We start from the raw sequence: 20713 nt of genomic DNA, 5'->3' as shown, positions 1-20713 counted from the left end.
CAAGTCATAGTGGGAAAAATTTATTTTTTTGTTTGTAATATATCTCTAGCTCAATTTCTTTCCGGTAGCATGACTTTGATTAGTTCCAACATTTGTCAGTGTCCGTACATGCCCTCATTTGTAGACGTCCCAGGACATAGAAACAAGATGTTTAGCATCAAGAAGAGCCTGTATGTTCTGTCTGAAACTTTTCCTCCCTGCTCAGCCTTGTGTTCGTATGGGTGTGTGTGGTGGGGGGTGGGGGAGTGTAAGGACATTAGGGCTTTTAGAGAAAGAGGGTGGGAAGAAGAGATTCTGTGTGTGTGTGTGTGTGTGTGTGTGTGCATGTGAGAGAGAGAGAGAAGGAAAAAAGAAAAGAAGAGAGAGGGAGAGGAAACGAGAGAGAAAGGAGAGAGGACTGCTTTGTAGCTGCTAAGATTGCAGCCAGAAATAACACACAACCACCGTGAGCTGTATGCAAGCGACCCAGAAACTAAGATTAAATTGCGTCCACTTTTCTTGATCAGTTGCTCAGAAAGAAAGAGATGACATCTGGTCCTGTCTTCTTCTACCTCTTGATTTTTGGAAAATATTGTAAGTATGCTCAGCATTTAATTTCATGTACCTTAGTACTTTATGAAATTGTCGCAAGTACAGTTGTTCATCACTTACGTTTATGCTTTTAAGATAAAAATGCTTTTTCTGACAAAATTATGACTCCCTTCAGAATTATTCTTCTTAATACATTTCTGATATTTCCCTTAAAAGCTAGAAAATACTGTCAGTCAGTAGTTAGGCAAGATTAACATGCTATATAAATCTATGCTTCGTAACTACCAATTTAACTGATATTAACAAGAATCTTATAAGTAATTTTATAATATTTCAAGAGGAGTAGTCTTTAAAGACATTTGGGTCAGAGAATTTGCCCATTGAAATATCCTGGGCAATCTTTACATTTTCTTTTCTGGTTTTTGTGTAATTGTAATGCTTCGTGCCCTAGTCCTTTGTGACTTCTATCATAGGTGTGCCTTCCCAGGAGGATATACAATCTTAAAACTCCGTTTTAATTTGCAAGGTTTCTCACTGTTCTTTAAAAGAAAAATAAGGGAAAGCACAAAGCAATGAAAAACTCAGACATGCAAGGAGACCCAAAGGGCATTTTACCTTTGGTATAATGACAATTTTTGCTTTCTCTGTGTGTGCCATAGTTTATTTTTCAGAATATTTTTAATCGGGAAGAGTCATTATGCAGTAAAGCCTAGTTAAATTATATTATGTAAATAGGAATAAAATGCTTTTGTTTCCTGGGTAATAAATGATGATAAAGTCAAAGTGAATCAAGAAAGAAAATTTTCTGGGTAGCTTTAATACCTTATGATGCCAGAAATGATTACAGTTTAACAAATTTAGAATCATAAGCATGTTTATATCCCCCTATCTCTTCAAAGTTTGTTCACATGAAGCTATTCTGTTGAGGGATAGCTCAGAGGAAATTTCTTTCTAAACTGTCCCAATTCTGACGGCATGTGCTACACCCAATGGCTTTTTTTCCTGTCTCTCTTTCTCTCCTCCTGACCTCTAGTACCTCTCACTTTAACAGCCAAAGGTGGGAGCATCAACATAAAAAAATTACTCAGAATTCTGGAGAAACATTCTATTTCCTATCTTCCCCCATCTCTAATATTGATTACAGGCATTCCCATTTGGAAAGAGGGATCAAATTGCAAACCCAACCAGAAAATAAACGTTTCTAATTATAAACCAAGTGTTTAAGCTATCAGAGTTTTTGTGATTTGCCACCAACAGTCTCATAAATCAATAACGCATTCTGCCATCTCTTATTCCATTTCAGTAAAATGAATAGATCACATAAACCAAAGGAATACTTCTGAAATAGGCATACTAGCATGAGAAATTCACAGTTACATATGTAAAACACGTTAGGGATGTTTAAGAAGCAAGTTAGGCTGATGAGCGACCAGTCATTTAAGGTTAGTAAAAAAGTTCCATGCCTACATGTTCTCTTTTGTTAGTAAAAATTATTTTTATGACCAGAAATAGAAAATAGTTAACAATGGTGATGATGACGATGTCAAAGCCCTCCAACTTTTTAAATTTAAGTACTTGTGATTTAAAATGTTTATATAATGCCGTAGGACTGGTGTGATTCAACTGGTTGGGCACTGTCCCGCAAAATGAAAGGTGGCAGGTTCGATTCCCAGTTGAGGGCACATGCCTGCATTGTGGGTTCAATCCCCAGTTGCAGCATGTACAAGAAGCAACTGATGAGAGGGGCAACCTATTGATGTTTCCCTCTCACATCGATGTTTCTCTCCCTCTCTTTCTCCCTTTCTTTCCTTCTCTCTAAAAATAACTAAATAAAATCTTAAAGTAAATAAATACGTAAGATGTTTTTATGATGCAATGAGAATGTTTGAGAGCTCCGAGTCCTTCTATGCCTTCCATAGAGCATGAGTCCATAAACAGCTGGTGCTGAGTTGGCAAGAAAGATTCCTGGCTATATTGGTGTCAACTGGATGGGTGGCACAGAGGGGCATTTGACAGGGACCCCAAAATAGTAACCCACACTCATGACTCACCTTTTAGTTTATCTCATCACCCAACCCCACCTAAGAGAGGACTTCCTATACATGTAGCAAAAGAAGTCAACAGTGACATGAAGACAAAGTCTTAAATCTCTGTAGCCTCATGGTTGTTGTTGCTTTTGTAATTGTTGCTTTGTTCATTTATGTTCCTGTTGCCTGGGAACAGTTGTCATGGAAGACAGCTGCCCTAAGATGCTTAGCAGCACTGTCATGTACTGGTTCTACGATTTTGGACAATGACTTATCCACTCTGAGCCTTATTTTGTAAAATGGCAACAAAAATCTTTTGCCCTATCTTCCTCCCAGATGCCTTGTGTTTGCTTTTTTTATTACCTAAATTACTTCCCTGAATCTTCAAAACAACTCTATTATGCAGATACAATTAAGCACAGAAGGAAAGCAAGCCCAAGGACATTCAGTATCTTGTCATAAGACTCAAGCTAATAAATGCCAGGATCTGAATGCTTTCAAAGTCTATGCCTTTTCCTCTAGACCATGAAAATACTCAGTGGAAGTAATGTGTATAAAAGGTCTTTAAAAACACAACATGCGCCCTGGCTGGCGTAGCTCAGTGGATTGAGCATGGTCTGTGAACCAAAGTGTCACAGGTTCAATTCCCAATCAGGGTACATGCCTGGGTTGCAGGCCATGACCCCCAGCAACCGCACATAGATGTTTCTCTCTGTCTCTTTCTCCCTCCCTTCCCTCTCTAAAAATAAATAAATAAAATCTTTAAAAAAGCACAACATGCATAGTAGACTTAAGCAGTTATTAGTTGCCCTTTTAACCAAAAATACTCACGGCATCCCAGGTACTCTAATAAGCAATAGGACTGAGGGGTGACTATGGCTTGTTTCCTCTTCTGAGGGGGCGGAGCGGCAAAGACAGAAGTAAATCTAGGATTACCAAAGAGTGAGACAAGTGTACTGGAGAGGGGCACTATTAAGATCAGAAAAGGTTTTCTTTTAACCTTGAGGAATTTTCATTCTTACAAAATTCCTCTCCCTGGCTGGGTGACTCAGCTGTTTGAAGTGTCATCTCATGCACCAAAAGTTTGTGGGTTTGATCTCTGGTCAGGGCACATACCTAGGTTTCAGGTTCAATCCCCAATCGGGGTGTGGGCAACAGGCAGCTGATCGATGTTTCTCTCTCACATCAATGTTCCTTTCTCTCTCTGTCTCCCTTCCTGTCTCTTCCAAATCAATAAATATATCCCAATGTCAGAATTTAAAAAAAAAAACTTCCTCTCTCTATAGTTAGCTGTATTATGCCAATATTAATTTCCTAGTTATGTAAGGTTTTACCATTAGAAAAAGCTGGGTAAAGGGTATATGGAACCTTTCCACTATTTTTGGAACTTTCTAGTAGTCTAGAATTACTGTAAAGTTAGAAGTTAGAAAACATTCCCCAGGAAAAGTTTTATCATGAATCCTTATCAGCAATTGCTTTATTTAGTATTAAATAGTACCGTTAACCAAAAACAATCATTTCACTGAATACCTTGGATAGGAAAGCAACAAGTGAGGAAACAGGAAAAGGAAGGAGCTCAGATATTAACTCAATCCACTTTAGTTTTACGTGCAGAACTGACCCAGCTGATAAGGTCCTCGGTTTTGAATTCCAAGTGGATGCTCACGAGACCTCCTGTTCTTTGCCTTGAGTCCTGGCACTGACTTATCTTCTAGCAAGTACTTTTTAAATTTAGGTTTCACCAAATTAGACTCTCCTGAGTCCAGAGGAAACTTAAAGCTTACAGAGTGGAGTGCCGTTATTCTTACAGAAAAAGAAACTGAGGTGGTATTACCTGTGTTCCCTTTCATTTTCAGCTCTATTATCCTTTACTCATTTTAAAAGTGGGTCTCCACATTTCATATGTAGGATAAGAAGGGCAGGAAATATCAAAACAGTAAAACATCATCTTAGAATAGAAAGGACCTAGGCTGAGGTTATAAAAATAAATATATTACCTACCAAAATCCTAGCCTCAAAGATTAAGGCTTTGCAAGCACACCAAACTAGTGTAAATCCTTTTCCACGCGCCTGGTAGATCACTGTTTATCTCATCCTCACAATCAAAGACAGAATGGTCTGAGGAGGAAAGGATTCTAATTGTACCTTCCCAAGTCTGAACTTACAGTCAGGCCCAGAGGAACTTGAATGAAAGGGGCTTTTAAACCTCTCAAAGTAGACTAAGGCCCAGTGGACGTTTTCACTTTCTCCCTTCCCTCTCCCTTTCCCGCCCAGGCTCCTTTGCTGCTGCCCAGACAACTAAACCATCTTTAAAGATACAGCCCTTTCCATCACATGTCATGGAGCGACAGTGGAATAAACTTTGCCAATTTTTCAGGAGTAATTTGTAGACTCTCAGAAACTCTCTGCTTCTAGTTTCAAGACAGACACTCTCTTTTCTCTTAGTATCCCCAAAATACATTGGGCAACAAGTACCTAGGTACTTAACCTCACCCATCAACCATTCCTCCCCCTCAAAAAGAGTACCATGTCATCCTCTGCCTATGCTGAGGCTGGTGCCAGAGAGATGAGCCCAGCTGAGACTGTTCACGTGGAATAGAGTCACCCTAAACGAGCTCTTTTCCCACCCCACCCCCCCTACCCCCCGCTCTCCCCACCTCAGCACACACAGAATTTCCTCAGGTGGATTAACATGTTTTCCAACTTCATGGGGATGGACAGGACACTTACAGAAGCAAGGTATATCTGCTGCTGGGTAAAGCTACCCAAAGGTATTAACAATTCATGATTTGCTAGTGAATAAACCCCACACTGGTAGTAAACAATCCATTAACACGCCAGCCTAATTTCTTATTTATCATATGAGATGAGACTGTCTTTGCATTTCTGTACCAGGCATTGAAATGAAGTCAGTATGTGAACATTATAAAGTCTCCCTGACAACTGCCCCACCTCCTTCAAGTTTTAATCCTGCTGTATGCTTAGTCCCCCTCCTTTTCGTCCCTCCCACACATGGACGATTCAGTGCCAAGTGAAATCCCCTTTCCTTTTCCCGGGAAAACGTCCTCCCCTGACCTCGGGTGGCCCAGATATTAACTTCCAGTTCTAATCAACCAGTTTCTCTTTCTTCCCAGCACTTTATCTCTCCTATTCCTTAGTCCCACCATACCTCCTGACAAAATGCACACATAGAGAAACTCTCCTCTCCTGGTCCCCGAACCTGCAACCAGAATTCTTACTTCTACCCACCTCTTATCCCTAATATTCACCTCCTCATGAATTGGGACTTTCATAGAGGACAGTTGCCTATTAAGCATGCTATATGCAGATCACACATACACACACATTGTGTGGTTACCTGGATCCCTAGACCTTTTGGCTAATTTTTGTAGTATTTAGTAAGATGGTTCCAACATCAGATCCTCGCAGGGTAAGGAAATCATGACTGTGCATGTGTCTGTAGCTGTGGCCATTTAAATCTTACTTTACAGGTTTGAAATTGAAATGTTGCAGGTTAAGATATGCAAATGAACATGAATTGATGAATTCTGAAGAAAATTTATAAACGTATGTGCCTGGATCTCCTGAGAGAAATCAGATAAGCCATCCCATAAAGCTTTTTTGGAAGACCTTATCCAGGCCCCATATTGCAAGTGTAAGTTAATGAAAATAGATGATTAAGTTCCCAGCTGCATCAGGCACTGGCTTCTGAGATAGAATGCAGATCAGGCTGCTGTTATGTTCACTCACAAAACCTCCGATTCTTATCTTTATTTTCAGCCTCTTCTCTCATATTCCCCTGCTCATCCCAGCCATTTGATATTTTAATAGGTTTTTCCAGAGCAGGCTAGAAATGTTTGACTCATTTTCAACAGCCCAGAAGATCTGTCATTTTTACATTCCTAATTGTGCCTGCTTTGTTGGAAACTGCAAAAACTGTTTCTTGGTTTATAAATGCTTCTGCTTTCTCACCACACATTGCAAACTGAGACAAGGAGACATGATCAGTCAAACTTTCTGTCTTCTTAACCTCCATTTAACCTCCTTTGTGTGAAGATCAAGAGAGGTGGCTGGTTTGGCTAAGTTAAATTTAGATTTTTATTTCTGCTCTTCCGACTGCAGTCCTTACCCCTGATCTTTTAGCTCACAGCACAAGTTATGCTCCCTGGAAACACACGTTATGTTTGTTTGTTGAAGTTCAATAACTTTTCTCAGCAACTGAGCATTTATCCCCAGTGTTGACCTGAAATAATGTGGCAAATCATTTGTCAATCAAATCAGTTTTAATGAAAAAAACCCACACAAATCTTTTTGTAGTGTTGCTAAGTCTTAGGCATCTTTGTTTTCAAAGTTTCTATGCAAGTATATATGTCAGGTTCAATATTATCTTTATAGTCTATTATAGTCAACACCTAGGAGGAGCTGCACACACACAAAAATAAATAGATTCATTCCCTTCCCTCTAGGTTTTCACAGTCTAAGATGGATAGATACGAATAGGCACTGGTGTAATTATTAAGTTAAAATGTGAACAGATAGTCCAAAGCCAAACATTTTATCATTATTATATCCCCTCAACATTTTTGCCTATGGCAGAATTATAATGAATGCCTAAACAGATAAATGGAGAAGAAAGAATGAATGAATGTGGTACTGACAGAGGAGAATGGAACTTATCAAGGCAGTGCTCAGGGATAAAAGAAGAAATCAGTGAGCTCACCAGAGGCCCACAGTACAGAGGCAGGGTGAGGAACAGACGAAGGCATGTAGTGTTGGGGACGATGCTAGTGTAACCCTTATAAAGCCATTATGTGCGATCCAGTCCCAGAACGGGTTCCCATTTCAAGAAACTCCTCTAGAAACCACTCATGCCTCTGAAAAGATTTAAATAATGGTCCGTTATAAGTGATCTACACAAGTCTCGTTAAAGCCCCACGCCTTCTGCTCTTCTCTATCACTCTCCAGTCCCCAGAGCCTCTGACACTGTTCACACCCGGGATTTCTCTCTTCGATCCAGGGCTGTGTGGTCCCCTGTCTGGCCCCTGTTCCCCGTCACCCAGCCCCCACTCCTGATACGCTCGGTACTCCACACGCCCCTCCGCTGCGCGGCCTTCTTGCGTGCAAAGTTTGTTTTCTATTCTGGCTGATTTTGTCAGGAGAATTCACCTCTCAGTTTTTATCTTTTATTTTTTTCCTCAAAAAGCAGAGTGGGAGAGGAGTTCAGAGAGGAAGTTTAAAAAGGCAGTGCCAGCATTTCTGTCATGAAAGTTGAGGGTGGAGGGAAATGCTATAAACTATTGCACACACAAACACACATGCTTTCATAGTGTTGCCCCATCACTAAATTAAGTGAATCAAAACCAGGTATAGTATATAGTAAAATTGTTTTATATTTTTAGGAAATAATTTTCAGGTGTACAAAAATTAAATTTTATGTTTTTATGACTTAACTCGGCGCTCATGACTCCTCCATAAAATAACAGACATTTAAATTTGCTAATTCGAAGTAACTAGGCTTAAAAATCAGGTGTTTTTTTAAAAAATACAATCTAAATCAATTCAACAACTCATACCCACTCCACGCTCTTCCCCTTCTACCCAACAGAATGTGGGTTCGGGGGCAGCTTCTGAAACATCAAGGTGGAGAGTAGGAAGAGAGATGAACATTTCAGCTTCCCGTGTGAGTTCCCTCATTCTGCCAGGTGCTGGTATCAGCACCTGCTGGAAGCATGCAAACACTTCCGTATTCTCCAGGACCAGGGCCAGATATTCCAGCCGCTTCTCACCCAAACAACACCGCTTTATGTTGACTGCCCAGAGCCAGCCTTCTCAGGAAAGCAAAGGACACCCTCAAATACCCTTCCTCATCCATCAGGAGTCAAGGGAGATTTGGGCTGACTCAGACCCTCTCTCTAGTTTACCCTTCCACCATGGCTCCCCAATCCCCTCCCATGAGACAGGGTGTATGTGCTGCTAGAGACTTGTCCTTTCCTCCAGCTGGGTATTAGAATTGGAGATGAGAATCACCTCTGTTTGGATAACCCCCTAAACTTGCTTGGTGATTTTCACTTCCTCCCTTCCCCCAGGGGTTTTAGATTCCAAAGGGACAGAACAGTTCATTCTCACCTTTAGTTCTTACCAAGGTCAATGCTTAAATCTCTCTACAGGTCATGGAAAGACTCAATTCTCTGTGTCCTTTAGTATTTGGTTTTTTATATTCAAAGCTAAGACAGTAAAATTCAAAAAAATAAATAGGAAGAAAGCATTTTCTCTCAAGCACCTGTTTTTTTTGCAGTTGAAAGCCATGGCTTGTAAACTTTGGAACTCAGGCAAGAACTTGACTATTCTAGAACGGATCTTTCATGCTCTACCTTCCCTGGGCAATGACGTTCAACCTAACTGCCTAGTTTTGGTAGTGGAAGGATGAAAAGGAATGACCAAGAAGGAAGTATATGTGGGTATATGATAAAAGCATGAAACTACAGGGGCAGGAAACTCTTCCTTTCTTCCCTTCTAGGTTCTTTGGCTGGTCTAATCATTAAATTGACATAAAATAGATGAACAGGAAAAAAATCTCATATGCATAGGAGCCCCAAAGACATGAGGAGACATCCCCCTGACCCCCCTCCCAGACACGGCCAGCAGGTAATTAAGGCTTGTCGACCATCCTGAGCTAAGGAGCACCGGTAGGGGTTTGGTGCTTCTTCAAAAGGGAGGAAGACATTCCACAGGAAGATGAGACGACCAAATGTTTGTTAAATAGAGGTTTGCCCTGCCATGCAGGTCTTTCCGATATAAAAAGTTATCTCTGATAATAGCTCTTCTCCTGCTATAAGCCCCCTATCTGAATTCTTTTAAGCAGTTAAAGGGGAGACAAAATGCTTTTTTCTGAGTCTGCTGGGTTTTAACGCTTTCAGCCCAAAACCATCCACTTGTCTCAGTGGCACATTTTGGGGTGGTACATGCTGCTCCCCTTCAGAGCATTTGTAAGCAAGAATTATAAATATGAAGCCACAGTAATTAGAAATAATAATTATAATGAAATACCCTAGTAAAATATGAACTTGAGAATTTGCAAAATGTTTGGTAGTAAATATTTGGCTGCATTTCCCCATAATCTTAAGTGGATACAAGTGAATATACCTGTTCACCCTCACTTTCAAAAATCTTCTAAAGGAAAATAAGAATTTTTAAAACTTACATAATGTTGGATGAGGTTATTCACTTTATCAAAGTGGTATCTTAATTTTTTTAAGTCACACACAAATGTGCCCACCCAGTATGGGTTCTAACTCAAATAACATGACTCAAAATCCTGTATTTCCTCCCACCCTTCCATTCTGTTGCCCAAACTGATTCTTCTTATTCTACTTAAACACACTTTTTGAGTTATTTTTACTTTTAATTTCTTTCCCCTACATTTTACTACATGCTTTCTTTTTCTATTGTTCTAACCAACACTAATGACATTTTAGATGAAAACATCAAAATATAAAAGTGATCTGATATTTGTGAAAAAAAAAAAAAACAGATCATTGTGTTTACCTATTAACTTTCTCCCATACATCTTTTCTGATGGAAAGTAAAAAAATAAAAGTTTGTGATAAATGATACGACATGATGCACCCATTCTCCCTCGAAGCGGCACCATCCCAGTCTCCTCTAGTTAGCCCCCAGACCCCTACACTCCTGTTAAATTAATCCTGGGGGCATTGCTATTTATAGTATGTATTATAATGTGCTTTGTTCTACACACTTAGATACATAAAATGTGCTATTCTACAGTTGCTGTATTTTGATTATTAACATAAATTATTTATATTGCTATCTATTGTTAGATTCAATTACATTACTGAAGCTCTGGTTAAATGATAAACACTTACAAGTGTTGTTTAGTTAATTTCTTAACCCTGAAGAGTAAGATATCCTCACTTGTCAGGATGATGAACTAAGTCTCAGGTTTGGGAATTTGCCAAGGCCACAGGAACAAAAGTGCTTAATGCAGAACTTGAACTCAGGTTCATCTAACACACAGGTCTAACTTCTTTCCATTCACCATACAAACAGCAAATCATGATACATAATTATGTATATTATCTCCCATTGTATAAGACAAGTATTCTTATATCCATTTCCAGATCAGCACACTAACCAAACAAGTTGAACTGAATTCAGATCTACCACTTACTGCTTCCCAGGGAAAGAAAAAAGGTTTTGTGGGAACGGACCAAGTGCGGGCAAGGCTACAGAGACTGTAAAGGGCCTGGCAGGTTAAGGAAATAATGAGAAGCTCAGGGACTAACTAGGGCTGAAGCAGATGATTGGAGATAAAGTTAGAGATGACCATTGGAACTAAATCATGAGATCTTTGTAAGCCACACTCGAGAATGTACTTCGGACCATAGTAAATAAATTGGAATGGAGGTTTTGCACAGAATGATATAAAGCCCATGTCCATTGAGGAAACAAATACGTGGTAGCTGACTAAGCTAGGATCAGGCCCCAGATGCCTTTGGTTGATATTTACAGAAACTGGGGATTAGCTGAAGCCATAGAGAAGGGCCACATACCATACCTATTAAAGAGACTTTCACAGCACCACCATACAAAAATACTTCTCTACATGTTTCAAATATACAGACAATTATTCATTCTCCTTTGCATCAACTTTTTTTAGTTCCTACAATATGCATAGCACCAACACAGGCATCAGAAGTCAGTGGTAGACAAAACGTAAAGATCCTTGCCTGTAGGAGTTTACGTTCTAGAGGCAACAGTCAAATAACAAAAATGCAAATTAATAAATAAAATATCTCAGACAGTGAAAGAAGTGTTGTGAAGAAGAGAAAAAAAAGAATGGTGTAATAAGAGAGTGACTAGCAAGGAATGTGGAGGGGCTTTAGGTAGAGTGATCCCAAACAGTCTAAAGGAGAGAGATTTGTGCTGAGACCTATATCATGAGGAACAGCCAGCCATGGTCTCGGGGGAAGAACAATCCAGCCATCCACGTTGGTAGAACAGCTCATTCAAAGGCCCTCACGTGAGACCAACTTAGCCCACTGAGAGGACAGTCGATGTGGCTCAAACTAAGTGGAAAGAAACCAAGTCAGAGAATAGGACAGAGGAGCTCATTCAATTGGAAGGTGATGGTAAAGAGTTTATTTTATTCTAAGGACAGTAGGATAAAAGTCGAAGGTCTGAAAGAGGACATTTTTGTGGTCTAACTTATTTTCCAAAGCTCCCTCTGGATGCTGTATAGAGACCAGGTTGCCAAGGGGCAAGAATGAAAGCAGGAGGCCCAAGTGGGAGACAATTGCAGCTAAGAAAGGACAGCAGCTGACACTATGGGGGAAAGAAGCAGAGATGAGAGGGGGACGCATTCGGGGTAGTTGTGGGGATAAAACCTCCAGCCTTTGCTGATGGATCGCAGGAGGGAGGTGAAGGGCAGAGAAAAAGAGAATCCTTTGCACCTGGAAGATGAAAGAATGCAAACAATTTTAAGGATCAGAGAGCAGCTAAAGAAATTTCCCTTAAAATGAGAAAAAAATGTAGAAAAATGGTCATAGAATCTATGGCTTCTCTGCTTAATGATGCAGTTCTAGAGAAATGGTGCTGCCACAGGTGAGCTTCCAACCTATTTATTTGTCTAGTGAGCTGGGTAGTGAGCAGACGGGCAGGCGAGCAGCCAGCCACTCAGAGCCAGCCCAGATGACAACCACAATAACAGAGCATGACCGAAGCAAAAGAAGATGAAGCCTTCCTCACTGCTTGACCTGGTGACCCAATTAGCAACCAATTCTCCTCACAGGCTTCACTCTTAATGTCAGATGGCAGCAATAAGAAGCAAGGGAACCGGCAACACAAGCTAAGCACCACAGGTGGTTTGGGTTCATTAGAGCTCAGTCATGAGAGGTTTAAGGATGAGGGTGCTCTAGAAAATGTTAAGAACAGTATTGTTCCTGATAGACGTTATAAGAAAAGAAAGACATAAGCAATACCTACATGGTATCAGAGAGGGTCCCAGCCTCAAAGTGGACCACATGTGACCCTTGGCATCTCAGTCAATATTTTGCCCATGGTGCTTACCATTTCATGAATTAGTGACTGGTTGAATAGTAGAGATTCTATGACATATATACATTAGCACAAATAGAAATAACCCAGAAATTAAGACCTATGGACTTAGAAAGAAGAGAAATTCCATGAAAGGCAACAAGGGGTCTCCCATTAGCTTTATCTAAGCATACAGAAAAACTTGGGAGAAAAATATATTAATCCCCATGTTCTAGGAGAAGAAACTGAGAAGTCACAAAACTGCACCAAGGCCACAATGGCACTTCTAAGAGTAACACTTCCCACCGGATGGCAGCCGCACCGAGCTGCTGCTGTGAATGTGCAGGGCAGGTGTAGGGAGCAAACCTTGGGGACTTCCGTTGTCTGAAGCTGTAGCAATTTCAAGAAAAGGCAAAAGCAGGATAATAGCATTCAGATTATAATAAGCTGCTCTGGTTTTACTGAATAATAAGTAGTTATATGGAAAAGCATTAAAGTTAAGCCTATAATAGATGTTATTCACAAAGTAATAGCTACCATGGGAACAGTGGCCACTTAACCTGTAGGCTACAGGCCTGCTCTGAGCTGCTCCTTAACGACATTCAGAATCCTGCTTATTGCATTTCCCCCAGAAAAGTTAATATCCTCCTCACTACGCACCATAAACACCTATGTCAGTAAAGCCTATTCAACTCCCATTCAAATGCCTTTGAAATTGTTCTTTGTGTTAAAAATGGGGCAGAAAAATCATAAACTCCAAGTCAGAAACACAGAGATGATAAGGAATAATGTATCATATAAGCAATATGATACAAAATTCTTTGTGTCTCACACCAATACTATTCAGAAAGCTTAACACGAACATACATTAAACATACACACATGTATAGGGTGTCCAGGTAAGTTCAGATTTACTCAAAAATTGTGTGGGTATAAACTCAAATGCCAGGCAAAGGGAAGTTTAACACTTTTCACATAATAACAATATTTAAACCTAGGAACTTTAGAAACTGTTTCCACCACAAGTTAAAATATTAAAATATTTACCAAATTTAAAAATTTTACTTCAAAAAAATTTTAAACCTACAAAAACTTCACAAAACTAGTACAATAAAGACCCATATATTTTCAACTACAGACACCCATTGTTAACATTTTCCCACATCTGTTTTCTGTCTCTCACCAAACATACATACATACATACATATTTTTCTTCATGAATGGTTTAAGAGTGGGTTGCAAACATTGTGCCCCTTCACTCCTAAATACTTCAGCCTGTACATCCTAAGAATTACATTCCGTAGGCCCCCATACAATTACTAAATTCAGGAAATTTAACATTGATAAAACAAGACTACCTAATATAAAGTCCATATTTTTATTTCATCGATTTGTCCTAATTATAACCTTTATAGAAAAAAATGTTTTTCTAACCTAGGCTCCAGTCCAGGGTCACACCTTGCATTCAGCAGCCACAGCTATGGAGTCCCCTTTAATCCAAAGGCAATGACATTGAGTTTGGAAGAATGTGGGCCACTTGTTCTGCAGGACATTTCTCAATTTGGGTCTATCTGATCCGAGTACTCTTTTTTATGTATACCTGAAAGTACAGCTCTGGTGAACACAGGACTGTTAAAAATGTTGCCACAGAAATATACCAACTACATGCTGTTTGGAAGGATGATCTTTCCATTTGCATCAATTTTTCTTTAAAATCATGACTCACAGAATCTCCCGTTTTCACATCTCACTCATTCTTTTCATTGTTCTCAACCACTCTTCAAAGACATCACACTTACCTGTCAACTCTCAGTCATTTCTGAAACCGCAAGCCTCAACCCACACCTTGCCTCAACCCATTGGTGGTCATTTTCAGGGTCCCCTCACTTATGTACACTCACAGTTCTCATGGTCCCCACCAGGGTAGAGTCTGGATTACTACTTCCACCAATCCTCTCTGTATCAGAAATGCATTCTAGATGCAACAAAGAGAAAGACTTACCCAAGTGGACTAAAAAACAAGAATTTATTGTTCTCACATAAACACAGTCCAGAGTAAATGCTTGCTTGTCTTGGAGCAGCCATTCGGCCATGCCATGGGGGTCCTAGGCTCTTTCCTCTCCACCATCCTTTGTGCACTGGTGATTACATTAAACACTTACCTCCTAGTGCATGGAAGATGGCCACTGTTAGTGCCAGAGATGAAGTCCACAGTCAAAGCAGGAAGGAAGGGAAAAGTGGCATGAAGCTTCATCTCTCCCCTTTTATCAGGAGAACAATAGCTTTTCCAGAAATTATTCTAAGACGTCTTCTACTTCTTAAACTTCATTGGTCAGAATTTGGTCCCACAAGTGTAACTGCCAAGGCAGGAGGGCAGGTGGGAACCAAGAATAACATTAATGTTGAGGTCAGTCATCTCACCTTCTGGTGCTGAGCACATCGTCACCACGGACAAAACGGGGATCCCATTGTTAGAGGGCAAGGGGAAAATGGGTAGTGGGTAGTCCACTAAGTTTCTCTGACTCTTCCAGTCACTAGTTAAATCTATTCATTCCTTCCTTCTCAATTCCATTCCATATTTCTTCTCAATTTTTCTTCACTGATCTTTTCTTCCTGTACCTCCCCTTAAAAATGAACTTTCCTTATTAATACTTCATCTCCCACCCAGAACCAAATAATGTTACAATAAGTGGTACTGTCTCCTTTTCGCACATGCGAGGAAACCTGAAATCCAGGAAGATGAAGTGACTTGCCCAGATTTGCCCATCGACTTACAGGCATACCTAGGAATAGAACATAACTCTACTGAATCAGTGTTATAGTATCTGCCACTCGGAACACATGGTATATGCGATTTCACTCTGTTCTGTTTGGTCCCTCTTGCCCATACTTGGGCAAGTTCACCATGAGGTTTTATCTTTCAGTTGTTTATTTCTGGAAATTACTTCTCTAAAGAGGAAAATAATGAGAGAATTGTATCTACCCCTTTTTAATTTTTGAAATTTACTTTCTCAATATTAAGGAAGGAGAAGCTAGGGTAATAAACCATTGTCTTCATTGGAAATCAGTGCTCCATGTGAACCATGAGTCTGAATTTTTAAAGCTGCTGCCTCCAATACATTCATCAAGAAACAATAGGAAAATGTCTATTTAGATGCATCCTGTTTATCTTTGACCTTGCAAGGAAATAGCTTGAAGCACTCAGGGCAACACAAACGTAAGTGTCCCAATAAAGCAGCATCTTATCCTTGCACTCAGAAATTTCAAAAGGGACAGATTACCCAGAACAGAAGAGGAAGTCAGTTCAAATGTATAATTGAGCTTGATTGTGAAGGAGAATACTTAGATGAAAAAGAAGATATGCAAGGACACTATTGTAAGTCAAAAAATGGAGAAGCAAAAGTACAAATGATTTTTCAGGGACTCATATAAGCAGATCAATATGGAGGACTAGTAGAGGCACCATGGGAAAGAACACATGTTCTAGAGTCAGACACGCCTGAGTCTGAATCTCAGTTCTGCCACTTACTAGTTCTGTGATCCCCAAGTAACTTATACCTTCCAACTGTAAAATCATGATACTATTAATAATTAGCTAATGGAGTCCTGAAGATGAAATAAAATAGGGCATATAAAATGCCTAGCCTAGTGACTAAAATAGAGTAAATGTCAAAAATCTGGCCCTGGCTGGCATAGCTCAGTGGAATGAGCACGGGCTGGGAGCCAAAGTGTCCCAGGTTCGATTCCCAGCCAGGGTACATGCCTGGGTTGCAAGCCATAACCCCCAGCAACCGCACATTGATGTTTCTCTCTCTCTCTCCCTCCCTCCCTTCCCTTCCTAAAAATAAATAAATAAAATCTTTAAAAAAAAATCTGAAAGGAAAAAATAAACTAAGTGGAGTGAAAGATTAATATAATGGACTCTTAGGTTTAAAAAAGTAGGTTGTGGTCAGTTGGGGATGCTTTGACTGTAAGTCTAAAGCCTAACCAAAAGGAAGCTGTTAAAAATTTATTACCCAGACGTGAGATAATACAGATTGGAATCACCACTGAGACAAGGGATGGAAATTAGATGCTGAACGGAAGAGCTATTACAAAGAAATACAACTGCCCTTATTTCTGGACCTTTATGTCTTGACTGCACTTCTGGTGTAATCAATAAAACTGACTGCTGTCACATCGGTGAGCAGGAGTAAAATGTGATGGTTGGAGTGTCAGGAAAAGAATTTGTTGTAGTTTGTGATATATTCTAGAAATGTATAAATAGAAAAACTAGAAATGGCTACTATACTACTTTATATGTTAGGAAATGTACACTTTTATTAAATAAATGTTTAAATGTTTATTATGGCAGAATATTAAGCCCTAAGCAATATTTATAACATCTTACCCAACTGGATATTTCTTACCCTAGAGCCTCAAAACTCAGATTCTCAAAAACCCAGACAGGCCCTCATTCGTAGCTTATTTGCTCACTCTTCACACAGGCAGGTATCTGACGTGTCTGAGTGTCTGCATTTTTAGCTCCAGCAGATTCCAATAGCAAATTAGAGATGGTAATTAGAGTACTGATACCATGGAGATGAATGAATAACAGCTAGAGTGACAGCTGGTGAAGAATTGTGGGAAAAAAAATATTAAAAAAGTGACAAGTCCCCTCAAAAGGCCCTAAGGGCATCGTCAACATGATAACCCAAATTCACAAGGGAATGTTAATATTATATTCAATGAATTTCCAAAACTTTAGAAATAAAGTTAAACACAAAAATTGAAACAGAGACACTAGTACAGAAAATTTTGACAAGTTTTGCTTAAGAGAGAGAGAGAAAAGAAATGGGGATGTAACTGGCATGAAAAATGACAATTTTTTTTGTCTTGTCCTGTTCTTAAGAAGGGAGACATAATGGTACCTTTTCAGGCTGTTGGGAATGACCCAGGAAAGAGGTAAAATTGACAATGCTAAGAGAGAAGGGGGAATCATTGGTATGTGTCCTGAGGAGACAGGAGACACAACCTGGGAGCTCAGCTGTAAGGCTGGCGTTAGACAGGAGCAAAGACAGCTTTTCCACAACAAGGGTGAGGAGGCAGAGCACATAAGGGTGGCCCAGGGGAGATGCAGTGGGAGATTTGAGTGGCTCCTCTGATGGGTTTAGGACTGAGGTAAGAATATAGGAGAGGAGGTGCTAGGGGTTGAGAGGAGAAGGAATAAAATAATCATGTAGGAGATGGAGAGAATATAGGGAAGAGGGAATCATGGAAGAGGGCACAGCTGCTGGTCAGCATCAAGGACACACTTAGATTTGTGTCCTGGATTTGAAATGGGTCACGTGCTTTTCTCCTGTTGAGTTCAGCCATACAAGTGCAGGTCCAGGGGAAACAGAGTTAGATATAACTGCAGTTGTGGCTTTGCCACAAAACTAAGTCTAAAAGGGAGAAGTTTTAAATGCTGCAAATCAAAAAAACATTGATAGATCTCGACTACTCTGTTTAGAGACCTACTTATTCACTCAACAAACATTTACCAGCTGATACTCAGATTCTTCTTTGGGGGAGAGGCACAAAAACTTCCCCATGTGCTGAATTAAGGTTCTGTGAGAGAAGCAGAATGAGTAGAAAATATATACACATTTATAGATATATAGATATCTATATATATATATATACACTATGTATTTATAATAAATCCCCACAGACACACACATATAAGGTGATTTTTATGTTTATATGACTTATATTTATATGTAAGTATATATGCATATGTATGTATAGCTAGTTGTTGATATAGTGATTTATTTCAAGGAATTGGCTTACTCGCTTGTGGGATGTAGCTGGGCAAGTTTGAAATTCTTAAGGCTAAAAACCCTTGGGAGGGAGCTGACACTGTGGTCCACACCTAGAATTTTTTCTTCTGCAGGAAAACCTTAATTGCTCTTAAGGTTTTCAACTGATTGGATGAAGCCCACCCATATTATTGAGGGGACTCTCCTTTCCTTAAAGTGAACTGACTGTAGACACTAACAACATTTACAAAATGCCCTCACAGTAACACCTGGATGGCACTATAGCCTATCCAAATTAACACATAAAATTAACCACCAAGTGAACAGCAGTAAGAAAATTAAAATTAAATAAATAAATACTAAAAACTCAAAAAAATTAACCATCACATATGCATTTTTCTCAGTCTGTGATTTATAGATAAACTCTCTCTTCTAAGTCCTCCAGGTAAGTCAACCTTTTTTAGCTTAAAGAAAAAGAAACATTATCTCCCCAAAAGCTTTGTTCTTGCCATGGAAATCTGGACTTTCAATATTGCCTCAGCCAGAAGTTTGTAAAATAATTTGGGTGGTAATATATTGCTCGGTCCTCTCAGCTATGAATGCCTCCCTAGGAAATAGTGAATATCACTGAATAAATGAGTGAAGGGTCCCAGCAACAAAACAAATTTAGGAGAAAGAAAAACTTCAGTCATTATCCTTGAATGTTATCCCACTAACTTATCAGGCATCCATAAACGAGTCAAGAGTTTTTAAAAATCAGATCAAATTTAATGGAAAGATATAACTTACTAAAATTTTTAACATGTTCTGCCTAGTTTTTCTAGGGTTTTTTGGCTTGGTTTCCACGGGAAGTCATTTGTAACAAACATGTCCTCATGTTTCCCTAGACTAATGACATAGGGAGAATATGAGTAGAATATGGCATGGACTATCAAGCTGGGAACAATAAGTAGAGGGCACTAATAAACAATCAGTCCATTTCTGTTCAGTTCAATGCAGCACATGTCTCTACTTCTCATTCATCAGTCAGAAGTAGGTCCTGCCACCTTAAACTGCCATGCTAAACACAAGCGACACAAGCATGATTTGAGGCATGATTTGAGGCACAGCCTACCCTCAGAAGGCTGACTGAAGAGACCCATGTGGACAGACAGAATTACAGTACAGTGCAGCAAGGGGCTGGAATGGGATCGGCACAGGATGCTCAGAAAACAGAAAACAGGTGTGTAATTCAGCCTAAGGATGAAATGGAAGCTTTCAGGGGGAGGTGATATCTAATCCTGAAAAAAGCACAGGACATGGGCAGGTAACTAGGAAGTCACTCTGTCCACCCACTGCCGTTTCATCAGTAGGAGGCAGCACTCTACCTGGCACACGCAGGGGTGGCATGCTGACCTAGGCAGTCCTGTGCCTAGGTCAGCTCTGTGTGTCCAACTGGATGGAGACAGACAATACGAAAACATGATTCTGGGTGCACACAGTATCTGATTTATCTGGAGCTGATACTAAAAGTTATAAGAACGAGCATAATAGAAAATTGAAAATGACAAATGACTGAAGCAATATTATGAAGAGATATTGAGTGTCTGGATTTTGTCAGGACAACTGAATTCCTTTGCTCTCTTTTTCGACTTTATTGAGGTAGAGATGATTGAATTTTTTTTCAAGATTGAGTATTTTGTTTATACAGAGCATACACATCTCAAAATTTCAAACTTAAAGTCTACAATGATAGCTTATTTAAATGATGATAGCCTATTGAACTTTAAATGATAGCTTATTTTAAATATCTGCTTATGTAATTCAGAGAGCCAGGGAACTACTTTAAGCATTCTGAAAGTATTCTGTTTCCTATTTCTTTTGGCAACATATGCTTTAATTTTCTACCCAATGTTTTGAAACCTCCAGAGATTGTCTTAGTAACCCAAACATTGTTTAATAATTCTTGCAGCTAAGAAATTATTCCTTATAAATAACACAAACATCCTCCCTGGCATTAGTGGACATTACAAACCGTAAACTTGTTCCCAAGTGACTTGTCAAAAACAGCAACGATCACAACCTTTCAAGAGATTCAACAGCTGCACTGGTCCCTCTGGTAGTGTCTATCTAGTTGTAAAATCTTTTGAAATCCATTTGAAAATCTCCACTAAATGATAAACAGCCACTGAAGTCAGTAATTGCCTGTTCCCCAAGTAAGCTCATGGATTAGCAGTCTGCCAGTATGAAATGTTTTCCTCTTGATTCTTCGCCAATGCCTTAGCCCTGGGTCTCTTGAACTTGGCACTGTTGACATTTTAGGACACATAAATCTTTGTTTTG

At 39.6% G+C, this 20713-nt stretch overlaps 1 protein-coding gene across 5 annotated transcripts in view; it reads left to right on the top strand.

Annotated features, from left to right (window-relative positions):
• Nucleotides 1-357: 357 nt before the first annotated feature.
• RXFP1 (relaxin family peptide receptor 1) overlaps nt 358-20713 on the top strand; it is a 79504-nt gene continuing 59148 nt past the window's right edge. For 2 of the 5 annotated variants that reach the window (XM_036031960.1, XM_036031959.1), the window contains exon 1: nt 359-573. In XM_036031960.1, coding sequence (XP_035887853.1) covers nt 525-573 — 49 coding nt within the window. In that variant the 5' untranslated portion in view covers nt 359-524. Of the gene's footprint in view, nt 574-20713 lie in introns of all 5 variants that reach the window. The other 3 variants (XM_036031958.1, XM_028521958.2, XM_036031961.1) reach the window with 2 other exon arrangements.

Source organism: Phyllostomus discolor, chromosome 8, assembly GCF_004126475.2.
Source record: "Phyllostomus discolor isolate MPI-MPIP mPhyDis1 chromosome 8, mPhyDis1.pri.v3, whole genome shotgun sequence".
Taxonomy (NCBI): Eukaryota; Metazoa; Chordata; class Mammalia; order Chiroptera; family Phyllostomidae; genus Phyllostomus; species Phyllostomus discolor.
Note: the sequence above shows the minus strand (reverse complement) of the source record. Positions and strands in the feature narration are given on the sequence as shown.